Source organism: Balaenoptera musculus, chromosome 13 (genome assembly GCF_009873245.2).
Source record: "Balaenoptera musculus isolate JJ_BM4_2016_0621 chromosome 13, mBalMus1.pri.v3, whole genome shotgun sequence".
Lineage (NCBI taxonomy): Eukaryota > Metazoa > Chordata > Mammalia > Artiodactyla > Balaenopteridae > Balaenoptera > Balaenoptera musculus.
Window position 1 is genome coordinate 54,267,814 of NC_045797.1, and position 14,611 is coordinate 54,282,424.

Sequence of the window (14,611 nt, forward strand, 5' to 3'; positions counted from 1 at the left end):
GTTACCAAAGGTGAAATGGGGGGAGGAATAAATTAGGAGTTTAGGATTAGCAGATGCAAACTACTATATATAAAAGAGATAAACAACAGGTCCTACTGTATAGCACAGGGAACTATATTCAATATCCTGTAATAAACCATAATGAAAAAGAATACGAAAAAGAATATATATATATATAACTGAATCACTGTCTCTTTCTGCCAAGGTTAGGGGAGGGATGGGTCAGGGCAAGATGTGTAGAGAAGGTGCTGAACTGAGGTTAAAGGATGAATAAGCATTTGCCCAGGGGAAGGAAGGGCATTCCAGGCAAAGGCATTGAAGCTGAGAGAACAGTGCATTTGGGAACCTGATGATAGATTGACATAATGGTTGCCCATGAAATAATGGCAAGAAATAAAGCCAAAATGGTAGCCTGGGGCTCTTCACAAATGATCTCATTCTAAGTTATGAAGTTTAGACCTTGAGTCATGGCTTTCAGCCGCTGAAAGATTAACATAATGAAGATAAGACTGACAATGGATATTTGAAGCGGGGAGAAAAGGGGACCGTAAGGGTAGGTGGGGGAATAGGACAACAGCAAGAGATAATCAGCGATTCGTGGGATCCTTTTAGGTGCCTGTGGAACTTCCGGTGAAGATAATTCTAAACTTAGCCTTTCTGAGTCTGTTTCTTCTTCTGTGAAACAAGGAATTTAAATACCTACTTGCAGGATTGTCTTAAAAATTAAAAAATACAATGCACTTGGAAGCTAGTACAGAGGATTGTTTTTAAGGAGCACCTAGGGCAGGAGAATTTCGGTAACAGATTGAGTAGCATCACTGGAAGAATGGCAGGGAATGATCAACAGCACAAATCTCAAAACTTAGTCAAAGGGGACCAGAAGGTGTTAGTTGAATTTTGAATTGAGATTAGTGGTAATAGTAAGAGTACTTTCAGTGGAGGTTTGGGGCCAGAAGCCAGATTGCAAGGATTGCGTGTGTGATGAAGAAGTGTTAACTATCTTTCACACAGCTTAGTTTAAAAGATTTCTGTATGGGGTTTTTTAGTTTGTTTTTTCTGGACCTGTGCCATCTGTCATGAAGCTTCATGTTCAAGGTAGTGCTTTTAGTCATTTTCAGTTATTTTAGATATGTGTACAATTTTGAAAGTTTGCCTCTATGCCTTCCCTAGGTACTTCATGCCAGGTTTGATGGCAATTTACTATCCTAGGAATATTTTTTGTTCTACATTAAGTTGATGTTTGATGAAAGATATGATTAAAGTAGCTTTTCTTAAAAAGAAAGCCCAGTTTATTAATGCTGAGAGTTAGAATAGAGATACAGAATTTAGACCAGAGATGGTATGTGTTTATTTTTCATTATGGAGCTTTCAGTCATTCACGAAAGTAGAACTCCAAAGTAGCCACTGCCCAGCTTCAACAGTTAAGATTTGGACAGTCTTGTTTCATTTATTCCTTCCCCACCCCCACCCCCCTTTTTTCCCCTAGACTGTTTAAAATTATGGACCTCTTGTCATTCTGTCTCGTATATACCTCAGAACTTACTTTAAATAAAACAACCACTGTAACGTTATCACACCTTACAAAACTAACAGTAACTGAGAAAACGAATTCACCAAATTCCCAAAGGGGTCCATGGTACAGGACAGATGACAAACCACTGCAAATCTTGCCACTTAATATTGTACACTTTTGGGCATTGGCTTCTCAAGTCCTTGCAAACTGATTTCCCTACTCCCCTTATCCCCACCTTCCTCCCCAGCACCACCACCCCCTACCCCAATTCCTTAGGTGTGGGAAGCATCTATCTACAGGTTCAGATTTCTTGGAATTAAAGCAGATTCTAGCCTAACCAAAAAAGATGCCTGATTTTTTTATCAGTATAAACTTTTACTGTATCTTATTCTTCACTGCACAGCATTTTATCTTCTTTTTTTTAACTAATTAGTTTGGCTGCGCCAGGTCTTAGTTGCAGCACGCAGGATCTTCGTTGTGGCATGAGGGATCTTTAGTTGCGGCGTGTGGACTTCTTAGTTGCGGCACGCGGGATTCTTAGTAGCAGTATGTGGGCTTCTTAGTAGTGGCGTGCATGCGGGATCTAGTTCCCCGACCAGGGATCGAACCCGGGCCCCCTGCATTGGGAGCGCGGAATCTTACCGGCTGGACTGCCAGGGAAGTCCGTATCTTCATATTTTGAGTGCTCACTCTTCTTTCACTTACTATTTGGCCAAAAAAAAAAAAAAAAAAAATTTTTTTTTTAAACATGGAAGTGTCAAGTAGTCGGAGGAGGCTGCTGTGTAATCAGTGGATGGATGAGATGAAAAGCTTTCTTGTAACAGTTGAGAGGTTGTCTTCCAGTTCAGCCTAGAGATACAAATTTTAGGTCAGACAATTTTTGGGTCAGTTTATCATGTCTTCTGCTAACTGATTACTGGAAGAGTTTTTTCCAAAATTGGAAGAAACACTATTAAATGCAGGGCTTCGTAAACATTTTTTTTCCCCACTTATGAATAAGATTTCATCTTTTTCAAAACTTTTTCTTAATGTGCTTTAGTAGAAGGGATGATTTTATCATAAGGCAGAGGATTCTAGAGGGGCATGGAACATGTTCTTATTTTTTGTTTTGAAGTAATTGTGGAGTCATGGAAGTTGCAAAGATAGGACACAAAGGGCCTGTATACTCTCCATCCATTTTCCCCCAATGGTTACATCTCATTTTATCACACGTATAGATTTGTGTAACCATTACTGCAGTGAAGATACAGAACTATGCCATCACTACAAATTACCCCCTGCCCCCAGTACCTCTTTATCTCCCATCCACCATCCCTAACCTATGGCAACCACTAATTTGTTCTCAATTTTTATAATTTTAGTTTGCAAAGGTTATATTACTGGACTCATAGAGTATATCATATTTTGAGATTGGCCTTTTTTCACTCAGCGTAATGTCCCTGAAATCCATCCAAGTAGTCATGTGTGTCAGTAGTTCATTCTGAACGTTTTTAAAGTTAAAATAAGTGCCTTATTAACTCACTATACCAAAACAGTCCACCCTAAACTTCCCAACCTCAAGTTTAAAGAGGGCTATGAATTTTTGTGGGTATAGGTTTAAAAAGGCCTGTAAATTTTGTGGGTATTTTACAATGTTAAGTATAATATACATAATTATAATAAATATATAAATCATATTCGCATTGTAAAATTATCATTAAAACGTAACTAGTCTTCTTAAAGTAGATTCTGTGTTTGAATTAAATATACAAAGCTTATAGACATTAAGTTTACAAAGCTTAAATAGTATAAGACTAGGGTTCATTGGTTACCCAGTTTTGTAAATGATTTTTCATTTAAACAGTCAGAATTTGGGTGAGCCGTTCTTTTTGCTTTCCTGAAATAATTTCAAATTTATAGAAAATTACAAGAGTAGTACAGAGAACTTTTATATACCCCATTTATTAACTTTTAGCATTTTTTGACATTATACATTCTCTCCATCTATTTATACATGCATGTATATATAAATTTTAATTTTTTGGAACTATTTGGGCTTAGGTTGCATATGTCATGACCCTTTATCGTTAAATACGTCAGTATATAATTGCACAGAACAAGGATGTTCCCTTAACACAACTGCATCATAGTTGACAAATTCAGGAAATTTAACATTGATGGAATATTTTTATCTAATATAGCTCATATACCAGTTTTATCAATTATTTTCTCTTTCTCGCTCTCTTTTTTAAATTAAAAAAATTTTTTTTATTTTCCTCCCTCCAGAACAGAATCCAGTTCAGGGACGGATGTTAGTTGTCTTTTCTCTTTAATTTTCTCTGATCTGGAACAGTTCTTCAGCCTTTGTCGTTTATGACATTAATAGTTTTGGAGAATACAGGCCGGTTATTTTCTAGAATGTTCTTCATGATGGTTCCCCATGATTAGTTTCATGTTACATCCCTGATTGGAATACCGCAGGAGTGATGTTCTGTCCTTCTCAGGGAATTAAATCTAAAATGTGTCCATCAGCATCTCATTAGTGGTGTTAATTTTGATCACTCAGTGAAGATACTGGTTTGATTTCTCCATTATGTGGTTACTGTCTTTACCATTACAAGTAATAAGCAGTCTTGGGTAGACACTTGAGACCATGCAAATATCCTGCTCCATCAAACTGGGACCCCAAGATTTACTGATTCTTGTTCTTGAGTCAGAGCAAGAGCAAGAATCAGTAAATCTCTTTATTTTGAGGGTTCAAAGTAAATGAGAGTCAATCTTTCTAAATTACCTTGCCCTGAAAATTCACCTTGATTTTGGAAACACTTATTTACTTATTTTTTTTAGGGCTTTGATCTGTATGCATTGCATATAATAATTGCTAGTGTCTTTTAACTTAAAAATGTTTTTTAAACTTTTGGGTTTATTTTTAATCCTTTGCTGCCCCCTGCAGGTCTATGAATATAAACCTTTGGAGCAAGGTAAGTATTCCTAATATTGCAAATCATAACATGGTATATAAAAAGCAAAAGTTATAATAGCTTCATATATTTGTCATGTATCATTATAAATTAAGTGAATTTAGAATCTTGAAGTTTGTCGTTTTAGTCTTAAAACTGCTTTCCTGGAGCATGAAATTTATTATTGAAGTGATCCTTTACTTTGTCCTAAATTCTTCATTAAGGTTTTCAACTTTTCCAAAAAACAACTGTTAACATTATTGCAGTAACCATACAGATTTAATAATTATTTTTAAAAATATATACATGTGTGTATATGTTTGTGTAAGTGTAGTCTATATGTATATATATGAATGATACACAAATTAATTTTAAACTGCTATCTTTTTAAGAAGTTAACTGCTTTTATGCAGGAAGTACAATGATCCTTATGCTGAATTACAAGAATATTTGTAGCTTAATAAAATCAGAATGCACATTATTGATTGGAATTCCCAATTTAAATATTTTTAAAAATCTTATTTTCATTCAGTTCTGTTTTTAGTATTACTTAAACTGCCATTCAGACTATATAGTCAGTTATAATATATGGTTGAGATATTTATATTTAGAACTAATTTTTTGACTAGAAAGATTTTTCATTGGTTTATTAAATGTGTCTTTGTTCAAAATTTGGTGTTAAATTTGGCTGTCATGTCTGATGTATGGCTACAACTTCTGGTAGAATTTATTGTCTACCTTCTACACATGTCTGTGTTGGTTAAAAAACAGTTTGTAGGTAAGGATTGTTTTGTTTTGCTTTGCTTTTGAACAGTTTCTACCTTAACCTTTGAATTGCTATTAACAGCAGCATGATTTCATGGTGGAGTGAAGTGGGGTATGGTCAGTTTTGCCTAATTTTCCATATTAGAAAATAAATAGTTGAAGAAGCTGCTGTAGTTTGAGTTGTTAATACTTAACGGTATGTGCCAGGCACTATTTAAAGAACAAATAAGTTCAGTCGTAGTATGCACATGAAGTAATTCAGAATTCCTAACTCATATCACTTCAGAAAACTATGTTCCTTTCTTATTATCTTCTGCCTGTGGATATATAGTCAAGTACTGTGTTCAGAAGTTAGATGTCAGTACTGTATGTAGGTTTTGTAATCGTTTTCATCATAAAATACATATTTGAATTTTTTAAATTGAAATTTTGTGGGCAGAATTAATGTTGATGAGTAAGTCTTTAGTTTTTGTGTATTCAGTTGATAAGAATCAATGAGAACAAACATGTTAGAACTTTCGACCCCCTTTTGTTTTAATGCCATTAAAATGACTGGGAAAATGTTGAAAAACTTAAAAAAAAAAGTTATTTAGTGGTTCAGGATATTTTACTTTCTTGTTTCTGTAAAACTTCATTTAAAAGGAGGAAACTGGACCAATTTCAACAAGACCAAAAACAGTACAATGACAAATAACATTGGTTGATAATTTCTGTAAGCTATTTCCTATTATAACAGTTTATTTAAAACAGTATATAAACAGATGAGTTTAGAGGCTTTCTTAGTGACATTTCATGAAACATTGCAGTTTTCCTTCAACATGGATTTGTTTTGTTTTTGTTTTTAAAAGACAAACCTATTATTTAAAAACGAAACAATCTCCTTGGCAGGTGGGGATGGTGTTGAATTACTATGATACAGAATAACACCTTACTGGGGAGAGGCTTTATTATTTCAAGAATTCAATTTCAGATTGTATTTGTTCTTGTTTGCTTCTCTTGCTGCAATGCACGCATTTTCTGTCTTACCAGATAACAGAACTGTTGTACAAGGATGGACGTTATTGCCAGGAGCCTCCAGGACCAACGGGTAGCGTTTCAATTTCGATGATTGTAACTTATCCACAAATCCATTCTTCTATGTAATGATGAACTAGAAGGATTACAGTAAACATTTTCTTTTTGAAAGTGAAATTTGAAAACATTTGATTATAAATCTTTATATTGATAACTACAACATTTTGAGATCTATGAGGTGTTTGGTTTTATCATAATTGTTTTTTTAAAGGGAGGGTTGGGAGGGATTTTTTTTTAGATATTGAGGAAATGCTTCTTATAGAATCAATCAAAATAGGCTTAAAAATTAGTAATCCTTCATGTTTATGTGATTTTAATGTTTTGCCAGTATAATCAAACATATAAAATAGTAAAGCGGTCTTGTAGATTTTTCCACTTAAATATAATTTATTACCCAAAATATATTATTTGACATTTAATGATTTTTGTTTTCACGTAATAAAGCCTAGAATATATGGGTTTCTGTAAGAAGGTACCCTTCTTGAAAGTTCGTATTTTTCTATCCTAGGTATTAACACATGCCCTATACATTTTATGCTTGAATGCATAGGAAAATTACTGTTGTTACAAAACATCTTTGTTAATCTCAGTTTTTCATTGGCTAATAGGCAGCTCTCCACAGGATTACTGTATCTGCTTATTAAAATTATTTAACTTTCTATACTCAACATTTAACAATCCTCTCTAATTTTATGTTTCCCTAAGTATTGCCCACCAAAAAATTAGTATAGAAATGTGTACAAGGCATTTATTTATTCTCACTATTTGTGATTTGGACAGGAAAGGGGTAAGGCCTTGGGCAGGACAACTTCTGTCACAGAGTGGTGGAAAAAAATAGATTGAAGTAAGATTCAGTACTGAAAAGCTGTCACTAGGTCTGAAAATAATTAATATTCCTTTCACTCACCAGTTAGATATGTGCTCCCAAACCACATAATCTCTATGCCTCAGTGATCATTGTTGCCATTTCAGAGCCTCTCATCAGGGTGACATCTCACACCAAAATGATTTCTTATAAATTAATCTTGATAACATGACAGTCTCAGTAATTTTAGTGGAATGCTTTCTCTTGTTTTTTTCCACAGAAGCTGTTGGCTATTTTCTTTATAACTTGATTGACAGCATGAGTGACTCAGAGGTACAGGCCAAGGAGGAGCGTTTGAGACAATACTTCCATCAGCTGATGGAGATGGTACCATTTCATTTTTTGCTATATAATGCCTGTCCTGCCTGACATGTATCTATTAGATTTGAAATTGCTGCTTTTAAGTACAACCAGACCACTTCTCAATGACATAGATGAGTTGGAGGCTTAAATTATGTCTGAGATAATTTCTGTTAGACAAATCTCAGTTTGGTTGTCTAAAACTCAGTTTTTTTTTTCTCCTCCCTTCCCTTTGCACAGAATGTAAAAATTCCTGAAAATATCTACAGAGGCATTCGTAATCTGCTGGATAGCTACCATGTTCCTGAATTGATTAAGGTGTGTGTGAAACAGTAATCAACTTTTTTAAATGCTTAATTTATATATAAAAGCATGTTAAAATTTTATTTAAATATGTTGCTTTTGTTTTTCCTGTTTTGTTTTGTTTTTTTAAAATTTATTTTATTTATTTATTTTTGCCTGCTTTGGGTCTTCATTGCTGCACACAGGCTTTCTCTAGTTGCAGCGAGCAGGGGCTACTCTTCGTTGTGGCACGCGGGCTTCTCATTGCAGTGGCTTCTCTTGTTGCAGAGCACGGGCTCTAGGCACACGGGCTTCAGTAGTTGTGGCACGCAGGCCCAGCATTTGTGGCTCACGGGCTGCAGAGCGCAGGCTCAGCAGTTGTGGCGCATAGGCTCAGTTGCTCCGTGGCACGTGAGATCTTCCCGGACTAGGGCCTGAACCCGTGTCCCCTGTATTGGCAGGCGGATTCTTAACCACTGTGCCATCAGGGAAGCCCAAATATGTTGCTTTTGGCCAAAAGTTTATTTAAATGACAACCTTTAAAATAAGGCTTTTTATTGATTGCTGGTAAATGCTGTTTATATATTGAAGAACGTGTTTAAAGTATTTATTACAGTGGTTATAAAGCATGAACAGAATTTATGGAAAATTTTGGAAGATGGAAAAATAACAGTAAAATGAAATGAAATTTCCAAAATATGCTTTTGACATTTGCTAATATATTTTCCACATGTTTTCTGATTCTAATTTAAATCCCAATTTTAGGATGTTAATATGTTGGTTGAAAGAGAGAAGACAGACTCTCGAAAAGTAAGTAGGCTTTTTGAGTAGATTCTACATGCTATAATAACCACATTTTTTTTTTTTTTTTTTTAATTTATTTTAGCTGTGTTGGGTCTTCGTTTCTGTGCGAGGGCCCTCTCCAGTTGTGGCGAGCGGGGGTCACTCTTCATTGCGGTGCGCGGGCCTCTCACTATCGCGGCCTCTCCTGCTGCGGAGCACAGGCTCCAGACGCGCAGGCTCAGTAATTGTGGCTCACGGGCCCAGCCGCTCCTCGGCATGTGGGATCTTCCCAGACCAGGACTCGAACCCGTGTCCCCCGCATTGGCAGGCAGACTCTCAACCACTGCGCCACCAGGGAAGCCCTATAATAACCACATTTAATGAGAGTTCTAGACTGTGTCCTTATAAAACCAGTGGTTCCTAACATTTTTGTCATCAGTGTACCTCTAAGAAGTTGGTAAAAGCTATTTCAGAAAAATCAGCATATCTCAAAAAAATCGACATATCTAAGAAATTTACATATAATCTCAGGAGCTTTATAAACCCCTGGAGTCCATCCCCAGATCCCCAGATTAATATCCATGATAGCATTTATGACATTTAGGAAAGGTCAGTTTAAAGGGAAGAGTGACAAAGGGTGCATTTTCTTTATAGGAAATTTCTTTCCTTCTTTTTTCTTTGCATTTCTGTAGACTACGCAGCCTACATCATCTGATTTGGAGTCTAAACTTGAAAAACTAAAAGCTGAAAATCAACCTATAGGAGATGTCCTAAAGCAACTCATATTAATGCTGTGTTCAGAAGAGGTAACTTTTAACTATTTCAAATATGCTATTAAGGTAAAAAAAAATTCTTTATAGAGAAAAGTAAGCAAAGCCAAATATAATATTTATGATTTTTACAATTAATTATTATACATCATGTCTGTGAAGAATGCAATTAAATGAAAGGTTAGCTAATTTCAGCTACACCTTGAATGGCATGTTTTCCAGTTGCTGAAGTTTGTTTACAATAACCTGCAAAGTGAATGATAGTAACAGCCATGATAGGTTTATCATACATGCCAAATGTCCTTTCAAGCCATGGCTCCGGTCTCTTATATCTAGATTGTCAAGCAACTGATACATGCAGTAGTCATTTGCAAGTCAAATATTACTGGGTTGTTAATGCAGGGATTGAAATTCCATTTTCCTGCTGGAAAAAAGTCTTTCTGAGATAAAGGGTCTCTTGCCTTTTTTCATCAGGCATCCAGCTGTACTTTGTGTTCATTTTAGTGTGCGTCTGCAATTTGTGGTATATCACTAGACTTTTTCAGTTTCTAGTTCAGTATCATTTGGTTTTATGCCTGTGTTTCTAGGGGAACAAAAATAACAGCTGACTTTAAGGTTATAACATGGTACTATTAAATTCTAAAATATTTCCTTACATTACTTGGATATTGAACTAGACTGTGAGGAACGTTGCAATGATAGATATTTCTGTGCATGGAAATTGGACGGTGAGTAAGGGCTCACTTGGTACATATTTAATCTGGAAGTCTTTTTTTTATAATACAATACCCAAACCTTAAAACATCAAATTTGGCATAGTGGCCTGTTTTGCAGTGTGGATAATATATCTTTTAAACCCCACATATATATATCTTTTCCTGCTTTTCAAAAGGCAAATAAAAATACCTGGGAGCAAGGTGAAGTTAATAACATGAATCCATTTATTTTCAGGGAGCAAGGTGAAGTTAATAACATGAATCCATTTATTTTAAAAGTACTATTAACTTTTTTTACACTCTGAACATTGCAACTAGAAATTTTATTTTACTTTTATATTAATTTCTTATTTCTTTTTCACTTCCGTCCTTTATTTTAGAACATGCAAAAAGCTCTTGAATTGAAAGCAAAATATGAATCAGATATGGTTATCGGTGGCTATGCCTCTTTAATAAATTTGTGCTGTCGACATGATAATGCAGAAGAGGCATTGAACCTGAAACGAGAATTGTGAGTACCCTGGCACTGAAACAAATCATCAGCATGTATGCTGATATACAGTCCTTGATGGATCATGTAGATTGAATACTACTCTCATATAATGTGAATTTAAAAAATTCTCTTTTGTGTTTTTGAAATTTCATACTATAAGAATGATTAATTATGGCTTGTTTTCAGCAAGGAGTCTTTGTTTAAGTATGATAAGACGTTCTATTCCTTAAAGCCAAAGTTTTTTTCCTCTTGATTATACAACTGCATATGACAGCAGTGGTGATGGTAACTATTTTATAAAGGTTGTTAAATATTCCACTTTCTGTACTGTAGTGTAAACAAAATTCTGTCCATTTCTAAGGTATCTTTGGTTTCCCATCCTGATAGATTTACCAAATAAAAATATGTCTTTCGGGGGTATTTCAGTATTCATGACAAAGTTAGAATCACCTTAAGTGCCATGAAGCAAAAGAGTTCCGTATTAGTGTCATTTGCAGATGGAAAGATGCAATATATATGTAGTGTTAGATTTTTACTTCGTCACTTTGAATATAATTACATGTGGATTTGTATATGGCTTCAAAAATAAACCTTAACTAAATTATAGAGGCCAATGGTAATAACAGTTCAGACTCTGATGAGTTTCTGAAAAGTGATCAAGTAGATATTGCAGTCCTTTTAACAGTTAAACAACTTCTAACATAATATAAATATGGCTTTAATTTTTAGTGACCGTTTAGATTCTTCTGCTGTCCTTGATACCAGCAAGTGTGTAAGACTTGTAAAAGTATTGGGAAAACATGGCAAGCTCCAAGGTAAGTGTCAGCACATAAAGGAAACGTGTGATGCAAGTATCTTGCCACTGGAATAACATGTGAATTGATATTAATGGTATATCATGTCTTGCAAAGTGCTTGAACACTTTGCATACAAATTTGCACGTGAATCCAACCAGAGCTGCGTGGACAGTGTAGGCCATTAGTTTTAATGGATTGGCAAGCTTGTCATTTACATTTGCACAGCTCAGTGCTTTTTGCATTTCTGCAGCTAGTTTTTATTAGCATTGCTGTTTGGATTGAGTTTGAAGATCATGACTTATGGCACAATTTGCCTATATGCCTGCACTAATGGCTTTGTTTTTGCTTAAGAACGTTAGAAGGCTGAACATAAAACCTATAAATATAACCTTTATTCAAGAATATGAATTTTGCAGGAGTCTTTGTCTTCACTTTTAATAACCTTAACAAAATGTATACTTTAATAAGGTTTTACATAGAAGTTTGCAGGGAGAGCCTAGCTGATCATATTGTTGATGTACATACTCTAATTTTCTCGTAGTTGAGATAATGCTAAGGCTAATATAATTACACTTGATAATTTATTCTTACTCTTTGCTTGTTTCTTAACTTTCTCATTGGGCTTTATTTTGAAACTCTTTTTTTAACCTCCCTCTCTTCCTTTTATTCCTAGAGAAAATTTTTAAAAAATCTTTATAGTGAAAAATGTGTGGAGAAAATATTTGATTTGAACATTGAATTTTTTCCTAGGAAACCCTTCTAACACAGAAAATTCTTTATGACGATTAGCCTGCTTTTTAAAAATCATTTTCTGTAAAGCGGTCAAAACATTTTGTCTGTGCAATAATTAAGAACAACATTATAAAAATGCACTTATTCCATATCCTAAAATGTTTGTTTCTGCCTTCCTAATGAAGCTTAATGAATCTAATGTATTAACATGCAGTCTTTTGGAAAGCTTTCATTGGCTCTGCTTGGCTAATTAGTATCGACATAGCAAACAGGCCCTATCGGTATCAGACCATTAGTCTGGCTGTATATACAGTGTAAACACATCTTTATTATCTGGCCTCCTGACAAGCCATCTGCTGAAGAAACAATGGTGTGATTTAGCAGATGTTAGCTCTGAACGATAAAAGCATCCATTTAGGAGGATCTTACAGCTATAGGGCAGACAGTACAGGGTTATGTGGTGCAGAGTGGGCACACAGTCCCTATCTATAATTTGTAGTCAAAGTTGCAGGGAAATGATAAAACCATGCTATTGTGGATTTATAATTGTAGTCTCGTTTAGAAATGCAAGTAGTAATTAACTTGAAATCGGCATTATACACTAGAATTTACATTCCTGCTGGGCTTGAAATGCTGTTTTAATAGCAGTTTGTTTTCCCTACATGAAATTACCTAAGGGTCTTTTGTGCTGCTTCATTGTAGATGCTATTAACATTCTAAAGGAGATGAAAGAGAAGGATGTTCTTATCAAAGATGCAACAGTCTTGTCCTTTTTCCACATCCTAAATGGCGCAGCTTTAAGAGGTGAAACTGAAACAGTAAAACAGTTGCATGAAGCCATCGTGACTCTAGGGTTAGCAAAACCATCTACCACCTTAAGTTCCCCATTGGTCACCCTGTATCTGGAAAAGTAAGTTAATTGAATTTTCAGTTTTAAATGTTGGCATTGAAAGAATGAATCTAATCATTTGGGGATTATACTTTGTAAATTCTCTGTGGTGCTGTGGAAGCCTTGGAGGTTATTCGCCACAGAATAAGAGGACTTCTGTGGAGTAGGTGACCTTTAAAATCACCAGCAGCCCTGTGGTCCTGTGGATTACTTCTCAATGGAATGATCTATGGTGATTTTTTTTGTGTGGGGCATGTGATGATATTACATGAAGCCAAATCTAGTTCTTCCCAGTTTTGAGCCTTGTGTTAATTATTAACAAATATAAGGAAGAAGGATTCTCTAGGGCTTTTATGCTTCATGACTGTTTTTCAGGTAATGATGTGGCAGCGTCTCTTCATTGCTCCTTTCCTCCATGTAGTATTTTAATTGCATGTACCAATACAGTAGTTATTCTAGCTTTGATAAATATTGTAGAAGATGTCTCTGTGTCTTGTGGGAAGAAGATGAATTTTGTTAATAGGGTGAGATTTACTGAATTTGAAAATTTTTACATTTGGAATGTTCATGTTGGTGCCCAATTTAAGGTATTTTTTCCAGTGCAAATCATAAAGTCAGCCTACTCTCTTGTAATGAGTGAAACATTTTAGTAAGATGATAAAGTATCCTTTATTCTTTTCTTTTTGTGTTTGTTTTTCTTTTCCGTTTTAAAAAATTTCTCAGATCTTACCTCTTTGTCATCTCTTCCATGGCTTAATGCAATTTTTAATCTGCTTATTTTGTGATTGTGATTTTCTAATTGTAGTTTGGATGTTGCCGTATCAGTGTCAGGAGAAAAGTAAAAGATAAATCTTAACGGTTCTCATATTCTTCCCACATTTCTGGTAGTTTTTCTTTATTTATTAGGGGGTATAATTAATTGACTATAATGAATGATTTAGTATTGAATTTAAAATGTGGAATAAAAACATCTCTTTTAACTCTGTTAGGAAATATGTGTATACATATATATATATATATGCACACACATACATGCACATAAATGTTTTATGAAATAATTTCTTTGCCATCCAATCAAAAAATAGTTTATCAACTTATATGATTTAGCTAAATCTTAACCTCCACAATCTCAGCATTACATCTTTTTAAAGAAATAGTGATTCAAACAATTATTGTGTTATTGAGTTCTCATGTTCACAGCCAACTTTATATAGAAATCCTATAATTAATATGCTTCCTCCTAGAATTTTTTTGATTGTTTAAAAGACCCGTCTCTGCAAATTGCATGTGGAGCTCTGCATAGGGATTTGAAAGAAATGGGCCCAGTGCCCAGAAGAATTAGGCCCTCCTCCACCATTGGGCAAAAATAAAATAATTAACAATGAAAATGAAGCCATGGTAGAAAAAATATCTTACAAATAGAAATACTTTGAAGACAGAGGAGATACAAAAGTTTTCCAGAAGAGGTCTGCAGATGGGGCTCATGAACCAAGGAGAACTTCCCCCAGGGGAAAATGGAAATAGCATGGGATTCAGATGTTAATGTGGAGCGTACTCTGTGCTTCCGATTTTACAGTACAGTCAGAGATTTGTGTGTCTCAGTAAAATCTGACTGTCCCTGTTAATTGGGCTAGAGAAATCTAAATTAGGGTCTTTTATGACTTTTTTTACTACTTTCAGATACAAAGAGAAA

At 34.9% G+C, this 14,611-nt stretch overlaps 1 protein-coding gene across 1 annotated transcript in view; it reads left to right on the forward strand.

Annotated features, from left to right (window-relative positions):
- The window catches only part of LRPPRC (leucine rich pentatricopeptide repeat containing), a 115,195-nt gene that overhangs the window by 47,033 nt on the left and 53,551 nt on the right, over window positions 1-14,611 (forward strand). The window contains exons 15-23 of the mRNA XM_036872415.1: window positions 4,446-4,473; window positions 6,247-6,304; window positions 7,377-7,483; window positions 7,697-7,774; window positions 8,504-8,548; window positions 9,214-9,327; window positions 10,388-10,518; window positions 11,230-11,315; window positions 12,732-12,939. Of these exons, the coding sequence (XP_036728310.1) occupies window positions 4,446-4,473; window positions 6,247-6,304; window positions 7,377-7,483; window positions 7,697-7,774; window positions 8,504-8,548; window positions 9,214-9,327; window positions 10,388-10,518; window positions 11,230-11,315; window positions 12,732-12,939 (855 nt within the window). The remainder of the gene's footprint in view (window positions 1-4,445; window positions 4,474-6,246; window positions 6,305-7,376; window positions 7,484-7,696; window positions 7,775-8,503; window positions 8,549-9,213; window positions 9,328-10,387; window positions 10,519-11,229; window positions 11,316-12,731; window positions 12,940-14,611) is intronic.